Genomic DNA, 16,719 nt, shown 5'->3' with positions numbered 1-16,719 from the left:
CTGCTCTCAACCTTAAAATCGATGTGTTGAATATTTCCTGCACAGTTTAGGAGCAGGTATGCTTGGTGTCGGGCACTTTATGTCAAACCTGCCATAAGAGCATCTCCTGAGCCCACAGTACCTTTTTGGACTTGGTAAGATTTCAGGCAGCTGCAAGCAAGAATATTCTACAGGTGCTTCTCAGGTCCTTTAATATACAAATACAAAATGTAATGTTGCACTTATGGCATGCAAAACACAGAAAAAAATCATCATATGATGCCAGAATGTGTAGGTGTCTATAAAAACTATTTAATGGAAACAGTTTTTTTTTTAAATGCAAGACATCCCCGGTGAATAGGATGATAAGAATAATAGACTGAGTACATTGAGAATATTAGTTTGTTTTGTTATTTTTTTTGTTTTTTCAAAAATTCACAAAAAACACTATCAAAATTATTTTACCACTATTCACATCTTTATCTCTCTCTCTCTCTCTCTCTCTCTCTCTCTCTCTCTCTCTCTCTCTCTCTTGTTTCTTTCTGTATATATATATATATATATATATATATATATATATATACATACATATGTACATATATGTATAAACTGTCAATAGCCACATTTAAATCCCAAAATTGGCAGATGCATTAAAAAAAAGTTTTTGCTTGTTGTATATCATAAATCCTAAATATATATTTCTATTGTATATTGAAAATATAAGCAGTCAAGATGTTCCCATTAGTGTTCATGTCTGTGGTAGACGCAAATGTCAAACAGTGTCATCCTGAGAAAAGGTTTCTCACCACGACTTAATTTACAGTTGATCTCCAGCACTTTTGGCCCTCTCCACTGTATTCTCCACCTCCACATCCCCATCCTCTTTATATCCCTATCCACCTCCTCCTCCTCCTCATCATTCGCCTGTAATGACAGGCAGCATCCTCTTGTTTTCAGAGTATGGCATGTGTTGTCTGAACACCCCCACCACCACCATTACCATGAACACAGTCACTCCACCCCCCTGCATGTACATGGCTGGTTGCTAGGCAACAAAAATTCTGTGGGAGCGTGCGATTGGCAAAAGCCCTCGATTTTTATGGTGAGAACATAGGCGATAGAATACATCTCTCCAAAACACCACTCCATGGCATGGTGAGGTGCAATAGACCGGTGCGAGCACATGCACAAATCCAAAAAGCCATGTTATATTTACCATTCCACCTTCATTTCAATAACATTAAGAAAGAATTACATTACATTACACTTTACATTAATTTTGTTCTCTCATGTGAAAAAAATAAAAATGTGATTACATTCACACACACACACACACACACACACACACATATATATATATATATATATATATATATATATATATATATATATATATATATATATATATATATATATATATATATATATATTCTGTTCCATAAGGAAATCTAAACTGTATTAAATGTTCCAGAGATCACAAATACATTACTGGTGCACCCTTTAGTATCTTGTCTGCCATAATAAATTTATTTTATTTGAGTTTAAAAAAATATGTAAAAAATACATCTTGATTTTTTCTTTCTTTTTATTTATTTATTTTTTTCGACACATGGATTTTAATCACCATCATTTGCTTCCGATTAAAAAGCTACAGATACTTTGTCATTTCATTACCACTCACTGCCAGGTTGAGTCTGGTTTCCAGGGAAACTAAAAATCAGAAGCTTTCAGTACTCTCAGCCACAGTGAAATCCAAGGACCACCATCCACTGAGATTCTTCTGGAAAACATTGCTTCTACAGCCTGCCTCTTATCATTACCAGCACCTAAAAGAGGAGCTTGGAGTGTGAAGATATGCTTTGGCTTTGAAATCTTTAAAAATATGGATACAGCATTTGATCTGTCGTGCAGTTGAGGTATGTGACGTTGTGGTGTTTTTCAATAGTGGACTCACTTGTGTGCCGTCATAGTTTTGTTTTTAGAGGGCACTGCTAGTTTTTTTGTTTTGTTTTTTACAATTTTTGTGTGTATGCGTGGATGAACTGAAGCAGACGGCTGCCATGATATAATTGGATCTCTGTTTTTGGGGATAAAAGAGGAATCAGTTCATTGGCAATCAGTACTGTTCTTCCTGCAAGACTGAAGTTTGTGCGTAATATTATGTTATAATTATTTCAAGAACATAAATCATGGTTGTTTTTCAGTGCCTGAGATCATTACAAAACAATCAGACTTGAATGAATTTTACCTAATGTAGTGTTTTTCAAAAAGGACTGTTTTGTGTGTGTGTGTGTGTGTGTGTGTGTGTGTGTGTGTGCTTTTTTTATTCATTGCACCTGCATTAATGCACTAATGCATTTATGTAAATGTTTTCCAGCAAAACCATCAGTGGCGTGAGACAGTGAAGCTCAGACGTTCTACTCCCCCTCTCCCGTATCAACACAAACCCATCTCTGAACCCATGGAGGGTCCTGTTCTGACAGAAAGTGAAGTTTGGAAAGTTGGCTCGGGGACCAGCACAAGTATAAACGCAGATGATTATTCGCCCCTTATGAACGATAAAGTAACTGATGAAAACCCAGGGACTGCAGTCAAAAAGGAGACCTGTGGCAGCATCCAGGAGCAACCTGACCAAGAGGTTACGTCAGATCAGATCATGTCTGTAATTCCACATGAGCAGCATTTAGAAGAGGAATTATCTTCCACTCAAACAGCAGTCGAAAGTGACCCACCTCCAGCAATGTGCCAAAAAGAGAGGAGTGTTAACCAAGCAGAGGAACCAGCAGATAAGATGTGCTCGTCTGGCCAACAAAACCTGGACCAGGAGATTACCATACTGGTGACCAACCATGACTGTACTTTAGAGGACGAGGAGGAGGAGGAGTTTGGGGAGCAGAAGACTTCTAGCTTCCCTGCTGAACCCGAGACTGTCTCTTCGATTAAAGGTGAAGGAGTGACTGAGGAAGAGAGTCTTGATGGTTCAGTCGTCGTGGCGAACGTGATTGAAGTCAGTCAAGTCCAGAAGACCAGTGTCATAAGCCACGAATCTACTGAGCAGAATACCACTAACGAAAAACCAAGATTGCCTGAAGAATCAAGGTATAGTAGCAACGAGACAAACTCTGGAAGCAAAGGATCAAGCACCCCACAGAAAACAGACACAGCAAGCAGCACAGCCATGGAAGTGAACGACTGCAGTCTGAAAGATCAGCCCGCAAAGCCTAAAGACGTGGAAGTGAACCTGAAGAAAACCGAATCAACTGAGTCCAAGGATTCCGGACGGCCTTTGCAAGATACGCTCACCTTGGCTCGGTCTCCTGGACGCACACAGACCGTGCAAACCCAGGTTAGCCTGGAGGTGATGTACCAGTCGGTGGCCACCAGCCCCATGACTCCTCCCGAGGGCTCCGCAGCATTCCTCTTTCCAAGCACCTTTGGAAAACTTGCCAACAAGTGTAGTACAGATGTGGCCCAGACCAAAGATGTCGAGATGCAGGCGGGCTTTCAAGTGGAATTCCGTTCAGTCGCCACTGCTCCTATGACCCCAATCATTCTGACAGCACCTGAGGTTATTCCTGAGCCGGAACCACGGATTGGGGTCACACCAGAAGAAGTGCCAGAACCTGTGCAGGAGGTGAGCTGGGACGAAAAGGGAATGACTTGGGAGGTGTACGGTGCTGTGGTGGAGGTGGCAGTGCTGGGCTCTGCCATCCAGAAGCACCTGGAGAAACAGGTAAAGAAGCAGAAGACGAAGCCTTTGGATTTGCCCTCTCCAACAGATGCTCCGCCAGCCAACCCGACCGAAACATCTATGTCGATGCCTTCCAGTCCGCCCCCAACATCAGACCTTGGAGAAAGCAGCCTGGAAAAAGGACAAAGTGAGGAAAAGATGGAGCAGAGTGGCAGGCGTCGGCAGAATCATTTTCGCCAGTGGTTGAGGAACATCCGGCGGCCAAGTTGTTGTTCAAGACCACATCAAGATGAGGAAAACTAAGGAAGGCATTGTAATCCAAACCATTGTAATAGACAATCTTTCCAAACTGTATGCACTTTGGATGTGCACAGGACTGGGTTTGTCCAATGATATGCTACTTTGAGACATTTCAAATGAAACTGCGTCACAAGAAGTCCCTATACGGATAATCATCAATTTTGGTTTGGTTTGATACACTGCACACTAATACAGTCGTCTTGATTTCTCCTCGCTCTTGATTTTAAAATGGCTCCTACCAGCTTTGTTGCTTTGAGTGTGTTTTTGCTTGCTTCTGTCAAGATTGTGCTACCCTGATGTTGTTGTGGTCAGTGAGGATCACTTTTAAAGTGCCCTTTTACAATATTTTACACTAATAATTTTACCTTTAATATTTATATATTTCAAACATGTACAAAGGAATTCATCTTGTATATTTAAGGAACGGTAGAATACATTTATAGAGCGACAGTACCAAGTACTGTGTATTAGGCAAAAATTACCCTAAAAATTCTTGGTGTTTCAGGCAACAATTAATAGATGATGTCTCTGATTTTTTCAACAGTGAAATGTTTGGTGTTCTTTGAGTTTCGGATTCTTCTTTTTCTATTGGCTTTTGTATAACCTCGTAAATATGAAATGGATTTGTCTTGTAATTGCAGTTCAGCTCAACACCCCCATAACACGCACACCTTTAAGCCTTACATTCCCTGTGATGTTTTGTGACTGTTGTGACAACTGTAAAGTGAACAGTTTTGAAATTAAACCATGTCTACAAAGGAAAAGCAAACTTGATTTGTGACTCAGTTTAATACTCAGTTATGATACATTTTATTTTTATTTTTTTGATTTCACAGAACATGCTATTGAATGATTGCACTTAGAACATTTAACAACACACCATATATAGACAGTTTACTATATATTTATATATATATATGTACATCCTGGTCACCATCTGACATAGATGTGAGTTGCTTTTTTGTTTTATTTATTTATTTATTTTTTCAAGCAACTTGATTTGACTCAGACTTAAACTTAGCAGACTAGTGCCAGGTAATATTTGGCAGAATACACAAGCAGTTTTACTTTAGTTTCTGTTACTACAGTTCCATTTTTTTTTTTTGTTCAGAGTTCCTTTCTTCTGTATGACAATACATTCAAAGAATATGTATTACATATTGGAGAATTCAAAAGTTCAAAATATGAAAAATAATGGAGAATAATGTAAGTACAATTTAACTTCAAAATACTGCTTGTTTTTAGTGCACCAAGACTTTTTTCTCTTACATTTCAAAGTGCATTGATGATTTAAAGTTGTTTAACTTTAAAGTTAGAGTTTGTCCCAATGGAATGTATTGTGAAATTCATCAAGTCTTTTCTCCTTTTTGGCAGGATCACGTATAAAAATGGCAAATAGGTGGAGGTCAGAGGCTGAATGTTAGAGATCAGTGGTGTCTATGGAAGGGTTTGCAAAAGTGAGACCGGTACTGTCGGCACCTCTCCGCTTTTCTCGCTGGGCAAGTGCAGCACCCAGAGGCTCAATGTATGGAGATTCGCTCCGTTCATCCTCCTCCTCTTCCTCCTGAATTACCTACCACACAAACAGAAAACGTAAGTACTCGGTTAAAAAAACCTACGAAGTCTTTTTGCCGTTGTGTCGACAGCATTTATATAAAAAATTTAATACTATTGAATACAAAAGTCTGCCATCACATTGAAAATCCACCTCAACCTTTAGGGTTCTAAATTGTTTTGTAGGGAAATTGAATGAGAAATATTTTAAATCTGTCACCATCATTATCAAAAAAGCAAATTAGCCACCATGTAATTCATGAAGCTCGAGGAGCTACGGTTAATTATAAGCATAAAGGCGACATGATAAATGGTAAGAAATTTTCCAATTTGTGTTCTAATTTTAATTCATTGTTACACAAATTATGTTGATTTTCACAAGTGGTCTGAGACTTTTGTATATGATCTTTTTTTTAAATAATACATTTACCATCATTGGCATAGTGTCTTTCTCTGTCATGGTCATATCAATGTTGTAGTCCAGGGAATTAAGGCTAAAACAGAACAAGCACACAGCATACACATGTAATCAGAATCTCACAAAGCAACTCTTCTGGTATAATGACTTGAGGGGCATTATGGGGAAAATAAGTTACCAGTAGAGACATTTCGGGCCAGTTATGTAGCTTGAAATAAAATCAAAAACATGCTTCATTTAGCATGTAGTATCGCTTAGTGTGATTCTGAAAAATATGGGGTCACCAATAGCACAACATAATTTAACTAATAATCTACCATTAACCACAGATCAGTGCAAACAGATGCTATCTGTCATGGAGAACTACAGTGTGCTTCCTGGATAAATGGCATGCTATATCTTAACTGGATTTGTACAAGCCATTTAAGTTCATTGGCAGAATGTGGGTTTCCATGACAAGACTGCACACACTTCCACTGTAGGTCAGTGCCTTCATCATTTACAGTGAAGTTAGTTTGTGAATGTGCAATCTGATATCACCTTGCTTAGATCATTTCAGTGACAATTACGATACATTATGTAACTAGTAGGGCTGCTGATTAATTGTTTGATATTTAACTAGGATTAATAATAAGCGTCACATACCCCTTTATCTATACACAACAAATCAAATGTTGAGGTCATTTTTTTAAAAGAAATTTATATTTTCCGCAAGAATGTATTAAGCGACAGTAAAAACATTACAGAGATTTTATTACCTACGATGTTAATATTTCACCAATTCATTATGTAGTAATGATTTTTATGGGATCATGTGACTTTTCTGAATTTTCATGCTGAGTTTTCGGCAGCCAGTACTCTGTCAGTCATACAAATAAATTACATTCTAAAATTTATAAATAAATGAATATATATAGTAGTAATTAAATACATTTTGTAATTGACACTTTTAAAATGGAATGACAGAAACAATACCAAATGATAAAATCGTTTTCATATTTCTTTCCTATAGTTTTTCATGTCACGATACCTCTCTCTGTCTGCACTGGAGCCGTCTTCATCAAAGCCTAGGTCTGTGGCAGTGTCAATATTCATATTCAGCACTGGGTTTGCTCTGTGGAAAACATATCAGACAATCTCACACACCAGCCTGCTGCTGAATCCCTGTACAAACTGATATAATGAGCCAATATTTTAGGCAGGCCGTGATGTGTCTCTTACCCTTCTTTGGTGTATTTGTTGGTTCCAGGAACAACAGGGCCAGTCTTCTGATTCTCTATGACCACGGTGGCTGCTGAATTCATGGCTTTGGCTGCCTTTAGTTTCCTCTTGTAGCTAAAAGATAGAAAAAAAACAGCAGCGTTAAGTTGCAAATGCCGTCACAGACAGGAAGAAAAAAACTTGTGCATATGTGTGTGGGTGCCTATGAAGAAGAGCTATTTTAAATCTGCTGAATCTGATCTGGTTAGCATATTTGTAATGTGTGTGACCCAGACTGAGCTTAAAAGGTCTTCCGTAATGCCATTGTACTGGCTTCGTGCTTGATGTTGGAAACAGGTCTGACAGGAGGCATCATGAAAGTTCACTACGTAGTATATACACCTTACATGACCTGCAGTGTCAGAGCTCATTTTAGCCCTTTAAATGTTACAAATGATCTAAAAAGGGGGAAATGCAAATTAATGGCACAATATAGAGACTGATAAACTGTACCAAGAGCATCATGCAAACCATGTTTTTTGGGGGGGGTTTTTGAAACATAAATGGGTAATTAAGTAGATCTTACTTTCTTCTGATGCACACAAGAGAGGTGGTTGTTACAACAAGAATAATCGCCAGTGCAGCCATCAAACCAATCATGATGAACACCTCTGTCTTCACCTCTGTAGACTCGATAACAGTGGTTAACTGGTAAGAAAAGTAAAGAAATTTGTTAAGCTGTTGAACAATGGGAGGTTGTTTTTTTAGGGGGGTTGGGGTTGCGTTACTCACAATGGCAGTAAATCCAAGCTGAGTTAGCTGGTATCCATATTCCTTATAGACCTCTTCTGAATTCAGGATTGAGGTCACTGCATCGTAGTTAAGAGCTGTGCCGTTTGGGAACACAAAATATGCCTCCAAGATGGTTGTCTCTTCAGATCTGCAAAGAACATAATTTTTGTATGATTTATATGCTATCACAGCATTTATTAATAAATGTTTAAGTAGCATTTTTATATTTTCAGTTTTCATTTTACTTTTAGTAATTTGTGCTTCTGTCATTTTTATTACTTTGAAATTGTTTTGTAAATTACACAAGTTTCAGCTTGATTTTTAAGTCAATTTAATAGGACTAAGCTGAATATACTTAAAAACTTAAGTTCAGTTGCTGATTGAAAAAGATGGAATTTCTTTAGTGTGTATATATGTATATGTGTGTGTGTGTGTATATATATATATATATATATATATAAATTAAATCCAGAAATGTCTGCGATTATGCCTATAAAGGGAAAGTTTGCTTAATAACAATAATACTGACAAGACAATAAATCAACAGGGAATTTGTAGTCTTTTTGGTGGAAAAAACCGACTTGGATTTAGTCTATGGTGTACACGCCACCTGCTGGATTATACATCTTATAACAGTAACAAAATAACAAATCCAGATATTCCAGGTTTACACAGGTTAGTTTACTGTATGTATATATGTGTATGTGACAACGTGGGTAATTGAACCTTACCGGGTAACAATCTCACTAAACACATTGAAGAATTCAACCGTTGCTTTTGTAGCACTTACCAGAATCCTGCAAAAGATATCACACACATTTTAAAAGTAGTTATTAATCCTACGTTAAAATAACACTTCTATGGACGTCAACAGATTCAAATCAACCTTAAAATGCATCTCTTACCCTCTAATTTGAGGTAAATTCTCATTGACCTCAGACACAGATGCACTAAATCTGAGACTGACTCTGTAGGAGCTGTCAACCGTGAGAAGCTGAAAAACAACACAATTACAAAATGAACAAAATACAAAAGACTGAATGAATTAATAATAAATTGTAATGGTAAAAAATGCCTTACCTCAACCACAGAGATGGAATTGAGACCATCAAGGTTATATGCCTTTACTTGCACTATGAACTTTCCTCTTTTATTATTATCCATTGCCTTCTGGGACCTGGACATTATGAAGAGATATGTGCTTGTTTACCTCCAGTTTATTTCATTTTGACCTGTTGCACATTGATTCATTTCTATTTTGTGAGTTACAAACTTAAATTTCTCACCTTATATATGCACTGTACCTTCCCTCAGCATCTACCTGATCAGCATAGTCAGCATAGAGGAACAAGCTCTCTGGATTAGTCCCTTCACTGTCCACAAAGTCCACCTTGGTAACTTCAAATTTGGTTAATTTGTTATCTCCTGTGTCTCTGTCTGTGGCCTTAAAAGGGTAAGAGGAAACAAACAAGGGAAAAATAGTTTATGGAGACTCAAAGACATTACACTGCAAAATGAAAATGTATATTACAGCACAATAGTGACACATAAAGAGGTCTCGATCTCAACACTTACATAAACTCTGCCGACAGACGTGCCCACCTCAACTTTCTCAATGACTACAACTAGAGAAGCAGAAACATTTTGCATAAATAATATAAATTTGCTCAAATGACAAATGTTTATTTATTTTATTATTTTTTTAATTTATTTAATATATTTTTACCATAGAAGTCCTGCAAGACAACGAACTCTGGGGCATTGTCATTGATATCCACAATATTAATAGTGACGACTCCTACAAGCAAACAAACAACATTTTATTAATATTCAATGCACTCAATATAGACCAAAAGGATTAAAGGTACTGGTTAATGTAAGGAAATTAGAAAATACAAAAGGGTTAAAGGAACTGGGCACATAAAAAAAAAAACAATTCACATGATGTGCAAGTCTTGTATATATTTTTTAAAAGTTCAATTAAAATTTTTAAATAATTTATACCTACTGCGTGTTACACGAATGATTGCGTTTGACTATATCTGACCAGAAATGTATAATTGTACTAAAAAAATCTTTTTCATAAAAAATTCGTGAAAGAGAATTACAAGAACTGGAACATTTTTTAAATGAGCTATGCTTCTAACAACAGAACATACTACGAAAGGAAAAAAAAACATCAGTGAAGAACGAAAGCACTTTTTGATGGACAATATGAAGCAAGAACTTACCTTCTGTGCTGTTACTCCTCTTCTCAGTTAAAACATCCACCACCTTTGCATTTAAAAACACTTTATCACATTTCTCATAGTCAATATCATAGACAGGATTAGTTACCACTTGACCGTTAGGCTCAACTTTGAACCACTCTTCAGGACATGGTCCTTTAGAGCCACTGCACTGGCATTCAGTAGAGACAAGCTCATATTCTAGAAAGTGTTCAGTGTCCACATCGTTTCCTTCGATTGTGTCCAGAGGCATTGACAAGGTGCTGTTCTCTTTTACATCCAGGATCATGTTGGACGGGAATTCAGGAGGAGTGTCATTCACATCTACCACTATTACTCTCACTGTAGTCTCCGCCTTTTCCCCAACCAAATCTGAGGCTTGTACCATTAGATTGTATATCTTCCGGTCACTTTCATAGTCCAGCTCGACTGAAGGATCAACTGTGATTTTTCCACTGTATCCTTCACTGATGGCCTCAGAAAATATTATGAAACTTCCAAGACTGCCATCAGTAATGCTAAAGAAGATACGGTTATAAAAGTCTGATTGGTCAGCATCGTGTGCTCGCAAAGAGCCAACCAATATGCCTATAGAGGGGAGACAGAAAGTTGTCAGTTAAAAAAATAAACAATTATTTTATAAAAATTATTTTCCGGTTCTGGAGATTTTCTTAACAATTACTTAAAATCATAATGAAATCTGTTCTGCACAGGTTACTTGCCATATTCACTTTCCTTTACTTTAAATTCATAGGGAGCAGGATCAAGGTACTGTGGAGGATTGTCATTTTCATCCTGGGAAAGTAAATGTATACATATAATTGTAAAGGCATCAATAAATGGTGAAATTCGTCTCTAATGATATAAATATATTTATGCATTCTCACCCCAATGTTGATGGCCACACTGGCTGAGGAGGACAGGGATGGTGTGCCCATATCGGAAGCGATCACCACCAAGTGAATCATACCGTCTAGTTCAGGGTCAATAGACTCACGGTCCAGCAGACCGTTGTTTTTAAGCCAACCGGTGTCTTTGTCTATGGTAAAGTTATCACTGAATGGGCCGTCATCGATACGATACTGGATTTGACTGTTTACTGTATTTGGGTCATCTCCGTCTCTAGCCTATCAAAAAAAAAGGCCTTCCATTAAAGACATACATTACATGTCTTTATTTTATAAACTTTTATCCAAAGCAATTCACAGTGAACTTAAGGTATACAGTTTTTTCTGTGTTCCCTGTGTCAGTCAAGTCTTTGACCTTGGTAATGATATTACTACTTGCATAAGTAACAGAGGCATGCGAAACATTCTCTCTTCAGCATTTCAGATGTCTATGCTGCTTTCTCAATCGCCATTAAATCCGTAAACCTACCTGGATTCTCAGATCAAACAATTGGTTCTCTTGTACAAAGGCTTCGTAAAGATCTCTGTTCATCTCTGGTGTCTGATCATTAATATCCAGAATGGTGATCAGCAGAACAGTGGTACCAATATTGCCGGCTGAATCTTTGGCCTGCAGGGTGGGTGAATAGGAATTGGTGCCTTCTCTGTCAAGACGCTGTCCATTTTTTACAAAGATAACTCCAGTCTCCGGATGAACATCGAATAACTCCAGGCTGATGTCAATTTAAGAAAAGAAAGAAAATCACATCTTAAGTCTATATTCATGTCAAACTTACAATGACTAACCAAGTATTTAGTCAGACTGAATATTCAACATACATGTTTTCGGGCATCAATTTGTAAGTGAGTTTGCCTGCATCCAAGGCATCTTCATCTGTCGCCTGTCAAACCAGAATATAAGAGAGTGTCAGATCAATCCACCTCAATCACCATGAAAAGGAAAAGTGAGCGAATAGGAGATGCGCTTACAGTAACTGTGCCCACAACTGTTCCGTCATCACAGTGTTCATCAACAGAAAACTCATAAACATCCTCCTCAAACACAGGAACATTATCATTCACGTCAATGATGTTAATGGTGACAGAGGTCACAGAGATGAAGTCTGCACTGGCATCTTCAGCAATAATCTAGTGACACATAACATAACATAACATAACATAACATAACATAACATAACATAGATAGATAGATAGATAGATAGATAGATAGATAGATAGATAGATAGATAGATAGATACAAACCTGAACAGACATTACTGTCTTTTTCTCAAAATCAACAGCAAGTGGATCTTTTATTATCACTTGTACAAAACTTTCTCCCACCCCAGAGCTGGGACTGACAGCAAAGGCCTCCATATCAGGTCCCTCAAGACGTAGATTGAATCTGCTGTTTTGCCTCTGGATCATAAACAAACAAATCATCCACACATGGGAAAAAAACTTCTATAATCATCATAACATCTCCTCATTTTGAACGTTGAAACTACAGACCTCGTCTGGATCTTTGACTTTAATATTCAGTTCATTTACTGACAGTCCTGCAGATGATTGCTCTTCAACTGTGCCTGTGAAGCTGTTTTTCTGTGTGCAGGTTTCAGGTTCACCATCACACTCGTAGAATTCAGGACCATTGTCATTCAGATCTCTAATAGAAATCTGTAGTTCTCCTATTGTGCTTGCAATAATTCCATCCACATTAAGATTAGTTTCACTTGCCTGAAGTACAGGAAGAAAAAAATTAAGAAAAAAATAAAACACAAATCTATTATAGTTTCTACATTTATTGAAAGCAAACAGCGACATTGGTATTAACAGTATACAATTAAATTCGGTCGTCAGTAAACTCACCTTTATTTTCAAAATTACGACAGCATCTATATCCAGTAATTCTTCACGGTCAGGTACAGTTTTGATAGTTATGTCACCAGTCATGTCACTGATTTGAAACAGGTCTGGTGCATTAGTACCTGCGCAAAAGGAAAAAATAATATTAACAAAAAGTCATAAGTAGTAAAAAAAAAAAAGCATAATTCTGCATAAAGGTGGTCTCCTCTCATGGTGGCTGCCAAATTAAGAACACACGACCAGCCAAATATTGCTTACTATATCACTGATGGTAAAGCAAACTGAGTATGGCATTTGTGATTTTAAAGAATATTTTTACAATTAACATTTCAAAGTAATGCTAAAATAACATTTCCAGTTGACTGACTTTCAATGCTGAAGTGGATCTGGTCATTGACTCCAGTGTCTGGATCTCTGGCTCTCACAGTAAAGACTGACGTACCCTGAGATGCAGTGCACAGAGAGATATTCAAATGTGGGAGATCATTATATATATATAAAACATTATTTATATATATTTGACACCAAGCAGTGCCCTAGCAGTACCAAAACGGTTTTGTTTACAAAGATAGACTAGATATTACAGTAAGAAATACTGAAATGTATTAATATTAAAGCAGGAGAGCAGTATAGCAATTCTTATTATATTACTTCTACTACTGCTTCTAGCACTACTACTAATAATAATGATGACAAAAAAACTCACCACAGCTGAATTCTCTTCAATATCAGCAAAATAAGGTAAATTCAGAAACTGTGGGTCGAGATCTGGCATATCCTTAACCGTAATGAATGCAATTGCTGATGAGGACTGAATCACATGGGCACCATTCAGTGGCCCACCACCATCCTGGCAAAACCAATCAAGACTTATAAAATCACACATTAAATGGCTTGTATGTAGATTTTAGATTTATTTTTGTTTTGTATACTTTTTTTTGCATGTTATCTTAAGTGTACATGCCATAAATAGGTATTTTCCCTCATTAAAAAAACAGCCCATTGCTTTACATCGTTAATAAATACTCACAGACGCAATGACTCGTATCTGATAGAAAGGACTTTTGTCAGTGAAGCTCAAAGTTCCCATCAGAGTAACACCTCCAGAATTTTCATCGATCGAAAATAGGCTAGCTCCATCATTTGGTACCACCTAAGACACAAACTTACAGTGTTATGAATGCGATTAAATTGATTTGTGAGGATGAAAATGCAATTTATGCCACGAAGGGAACATACTTCTTCAATTCTGAAGGTCACAATAGAAGCTGTGCCAAAATCTGCATCTGTGGCGCTTGCTGTGAACAGCATAGTCCCCACAGGTGCGTTCTGGGGGAGAGAAGAACAAAATAAAAAAAACATAAATGTGATGAAACAGTTTAAACTATCCTTAATAAAACAAACAGACAAACACGTACTGCCCCTTCTTCAAGCTCTCTCTGTGATAAAGTAAGTTAAATTGGAGCAGATTACAGACAGAATTAAACAAGATCACGTTCACACAGGATCAACACCATCACAGCTTGTAGATACCTTAACACCTCTTAAATGATTAGGTCACCTAAAATAACCCATTTACTCATATTTTTCATGATGTCTAAATTCTTTTGTAAGACGTAGACAACTAGTGTATTTGCAATTACAATAAACAGAAATAAAACAAATTATGCTAGAATAAATATAATAATAGCATCATAAAAAGACCTGTGCATTATAGTTCAAGTTTGTCTTCTGCCATGCCATGCAATTGCTTTATGCAAAAAAAACCCAACAAAATCTACATTTATGTTCTACTATAATAGTTCTAATGTGTTTCTTCTTTTTGAGCCTTAGCAAAAGCCATGCTCTGAAAGACATGAAGTGAGTAAATAAGAAAATTTTTGGGATTAGGTGCATTATTCCTTCAATGTAACAACAGTAAGGCGTCTATGACAGCATCTATAGTTCACACACAAGAATAACAGCCTCGCTCACCTCTGAAACCTCTGCATTGTAGGGCAGATTTTGAAATACTGGAGCATTATCATTAGCATCTAAAATGGCAATATAAACCGTTTTTGTCACCTAAAAGGGCAGAAAGAAATGTTAAGAAAATGTTCAAATTTCCAGAGCATGATAATACATCAGTAGATCCAACTTACATCCGAATAAACACCATCATTCACCCAAACCTCTATGTTTAAGAGGTCTTTCACCTGAAAAAAACACGCACACAATTAACAGACTGTCTTTTACGAAGAGCAATTGCAATCAAAATGGTTGTGAAAATGATTTAGATTTCACAATTCCTATTGTTTTATCTCAATTCAGTAATACAAGCCAAAATACCTCTCTGTCCAGCATACTCTTGATTCTGACTTCACCGGTCGCCTTGTCCACTTCAAAATGACTAGAGTCTGTCCCAGTGATGCCATATGTTAAAGGGTCATCATCTGGATCAGTTGCTTTGATTTGAAAAGCAAATTCGCCTGATGGAGAAACGCATTCGAAAAATGTTACATTCATGCGTAGAAAATGCAAAATTGGATCGAGCAAAAAAGGTCGAGACTGAAATCGGGGGTTGATGTACAGACCTACTTCAAGATCTTCACTCACTTCTTCCAAAGCCATGTTAATCACAGGGATAGAATTACAGTAAGCTACAGAAAACACAAACAAAAAGAAGTTAATTTGTGAATTCTCCTCGGTAAATGTCAGTTAAACGTAATCGCATTGCCTTCTGTCCACTTAAGACTGTATCGTTATTGGATTTGGACTTTGAGCTAGCGCAATGTAACAAGACACAACTTTTAGATAAATGAAGCGGACACCGACTAACTCTGAGATACTCACAGGAAGCTAAAAAAGCAAAAAGGAGAAGTAAAGGTCTCCCCATCTTCCCCATGTTTGTCTGTAAGGCTGTAATATCGAAGAAACAGAAAACAAAATCGCCAAAATTAGTGAACACTGTTATGTTTCGAATGTCATGAAACGCACAAACACTCAAATCTGAAAAAAGAAAAGTCAATTCAAAACTAAAGTTCAATCATTCTGCCCTTATTTTTTCAGATCTTCTTAAATTGCAAGCCCTGGAGTGGTTGAGTGTCACCAACGTGCACCGATTCATCACCCGATACACATAAAATACAGCGTAGCCTATATCTTTTCAAATATCTCTCATATATTAGATTAAACTGAGACTTTTATCTGTTTAAATTCCTCAAGACACCGGTCTGCAATCAACATTTACAAACTCATCATAGACAAGACTACTCTTTAAAAAGCAAAGCTTAATCTGGATAGGCTCTTGATCTACGTGCAGTTACTAAAAGTACACATAATAAGTGTAAAATGACATAAGGCTGATGAGGACTTACCGTGCCCAGTCTGCTCTTTGGGCCAGGTATTCCAACAAGTGGCTTTCTTCAAATGACAGAACAATATATATATAATATATGAGACCTTTGGCTAGTGCATCACTGGCTATTGCCGTCCTTCAGTTGTAAACGTTACTCATTAACATCACAGCGTGCTCGATACAGTCTTCTCACCCTGTAGACAGACGACAAAGCTGCTTAGTCCCACCACAAAATCAGATCCTAAAACAGTGTTCGGAGAATGGTTTAGCAGAACAACAAGCACTAGGCAAATAAATGTCACAACAGATTATGTCCAGAATAATTCACACATTCATTTAGCAGCTTCTGAGTAAGATGCTAGATTAACGGAGGCTGGAATAGAGAATGGAAAAATGATATGGATAGAACTAGGGTTAAAGAAATGTTTATTGTTCTTAATTATAAAATGCAACAAAGAAAAGATCTG

General features: G+C 37.2%; 2 protein-coding genes across 2 annotated transcripts; one reads left to right on the top strand and one right to left on the bottom strand.

Annotated features, from left to right (window-relative positions):
* Nucleotides 1-1,685: 1,685 nt before the first annotated feature.
* LOC122358015 (G protein-regulated inducer of neurite outgrowth 1) lies at nucleotides 1,686-4,744 on the top strand. Its single transcript, XM_043257732.1, has 2 exons — nucleotides 1,686-1,895; nucleotides 2,357-4,744. The coding sequence occupies exon 2, from the start codon at nucleotides 2,441-2,443 to the stop codon at nucleotides 3,971-3,973; it is 1,533 nt and encodes a 510-aa protein (XP_043113667.1). The 5' UTR covers nucleotides 1,686-1,895; nucleotides 2,357-2,440; the 3' UTR covers nucleotides 3,974-4,744.
* cdhr2 (cadherin related family member 2) lies at nucleotides 4,741-16,398 on the bottom strand. The gene is made up of 31 exons (XM_043257731.1): nucleotides 16,272-16,398; nucleotides 15,748-15,813; nucleotides 15,489-15,554; nucleotides 15,244-15,383; nucleotides 15,057-15,110; nucleotides 14,890-14,979; nucleotides 14,155-14,244; nucleotides 13,946-14,068; nucleotides 13,622-13,765; nucleotides 13,283-13,358; nucleotides 12,919-13,037; nucleotides 12,562-12,786; nucleotides 12,313-12,468; nucleotides 12,040-12,198; nucleotides 11,890-11,951; nucleotides 11,540-11,783; nucleotides 11,050-11,289; nucleotides 10,885-10,957; nucleotides 10,166-10,750; nucleotides 9,661-9,732; nucleotides 9,510-9,559; nucleotides 9,221-9,378; nucleotides 9,015-9,111; nucleotides 8,840-8,928; nucleotides 8,666-8,731; nucleotides 7,935-8,082; nucleotides 7,729-7,850; nucleotides 7,164-7,277; nucleotides 6,973-7,056; nucleotides 5,955-6,018; nucleotides 4,741-5,543 (listed from the first exon to the last, which is right to left on the bottom strand). Exons 2-31 carry the CDS (start codon nucleotides 15,797-15,799, stop codon nucleotides 5,391-5,393), a joined length of 3,915 nt encoding a protein of 1,304 aa, XP_043113666.1. The 5' UTR covers nucleotides 15,800-15,813; nucleotides 16,272-16,398; the 3' UTR covers nucleotides 4,741-5,390.
* Nucleotides 16,399-16,719: the final 321 nt, after the last annotated feature.

Source organism: Puntigrus tetrazona, chromosome 14 (genome assembly GCF_018831695.1).
Source record: "Puntigrus tetrazona isolate hp1 chromosome 14, ASM1883169v1, whole genome shotgun sequence".
Lineage (NCBI taxonomy): Eukaryota > Metazoa > Chordata > Actinopteri > Cypriniformes > Cyprinidae > Puntigrus > Puntigrus tetrazona.
Note: the sequence above shows the minus strand (reverse complement) of the source record. Positions and strands in the feature narration are given on the sequence as shown.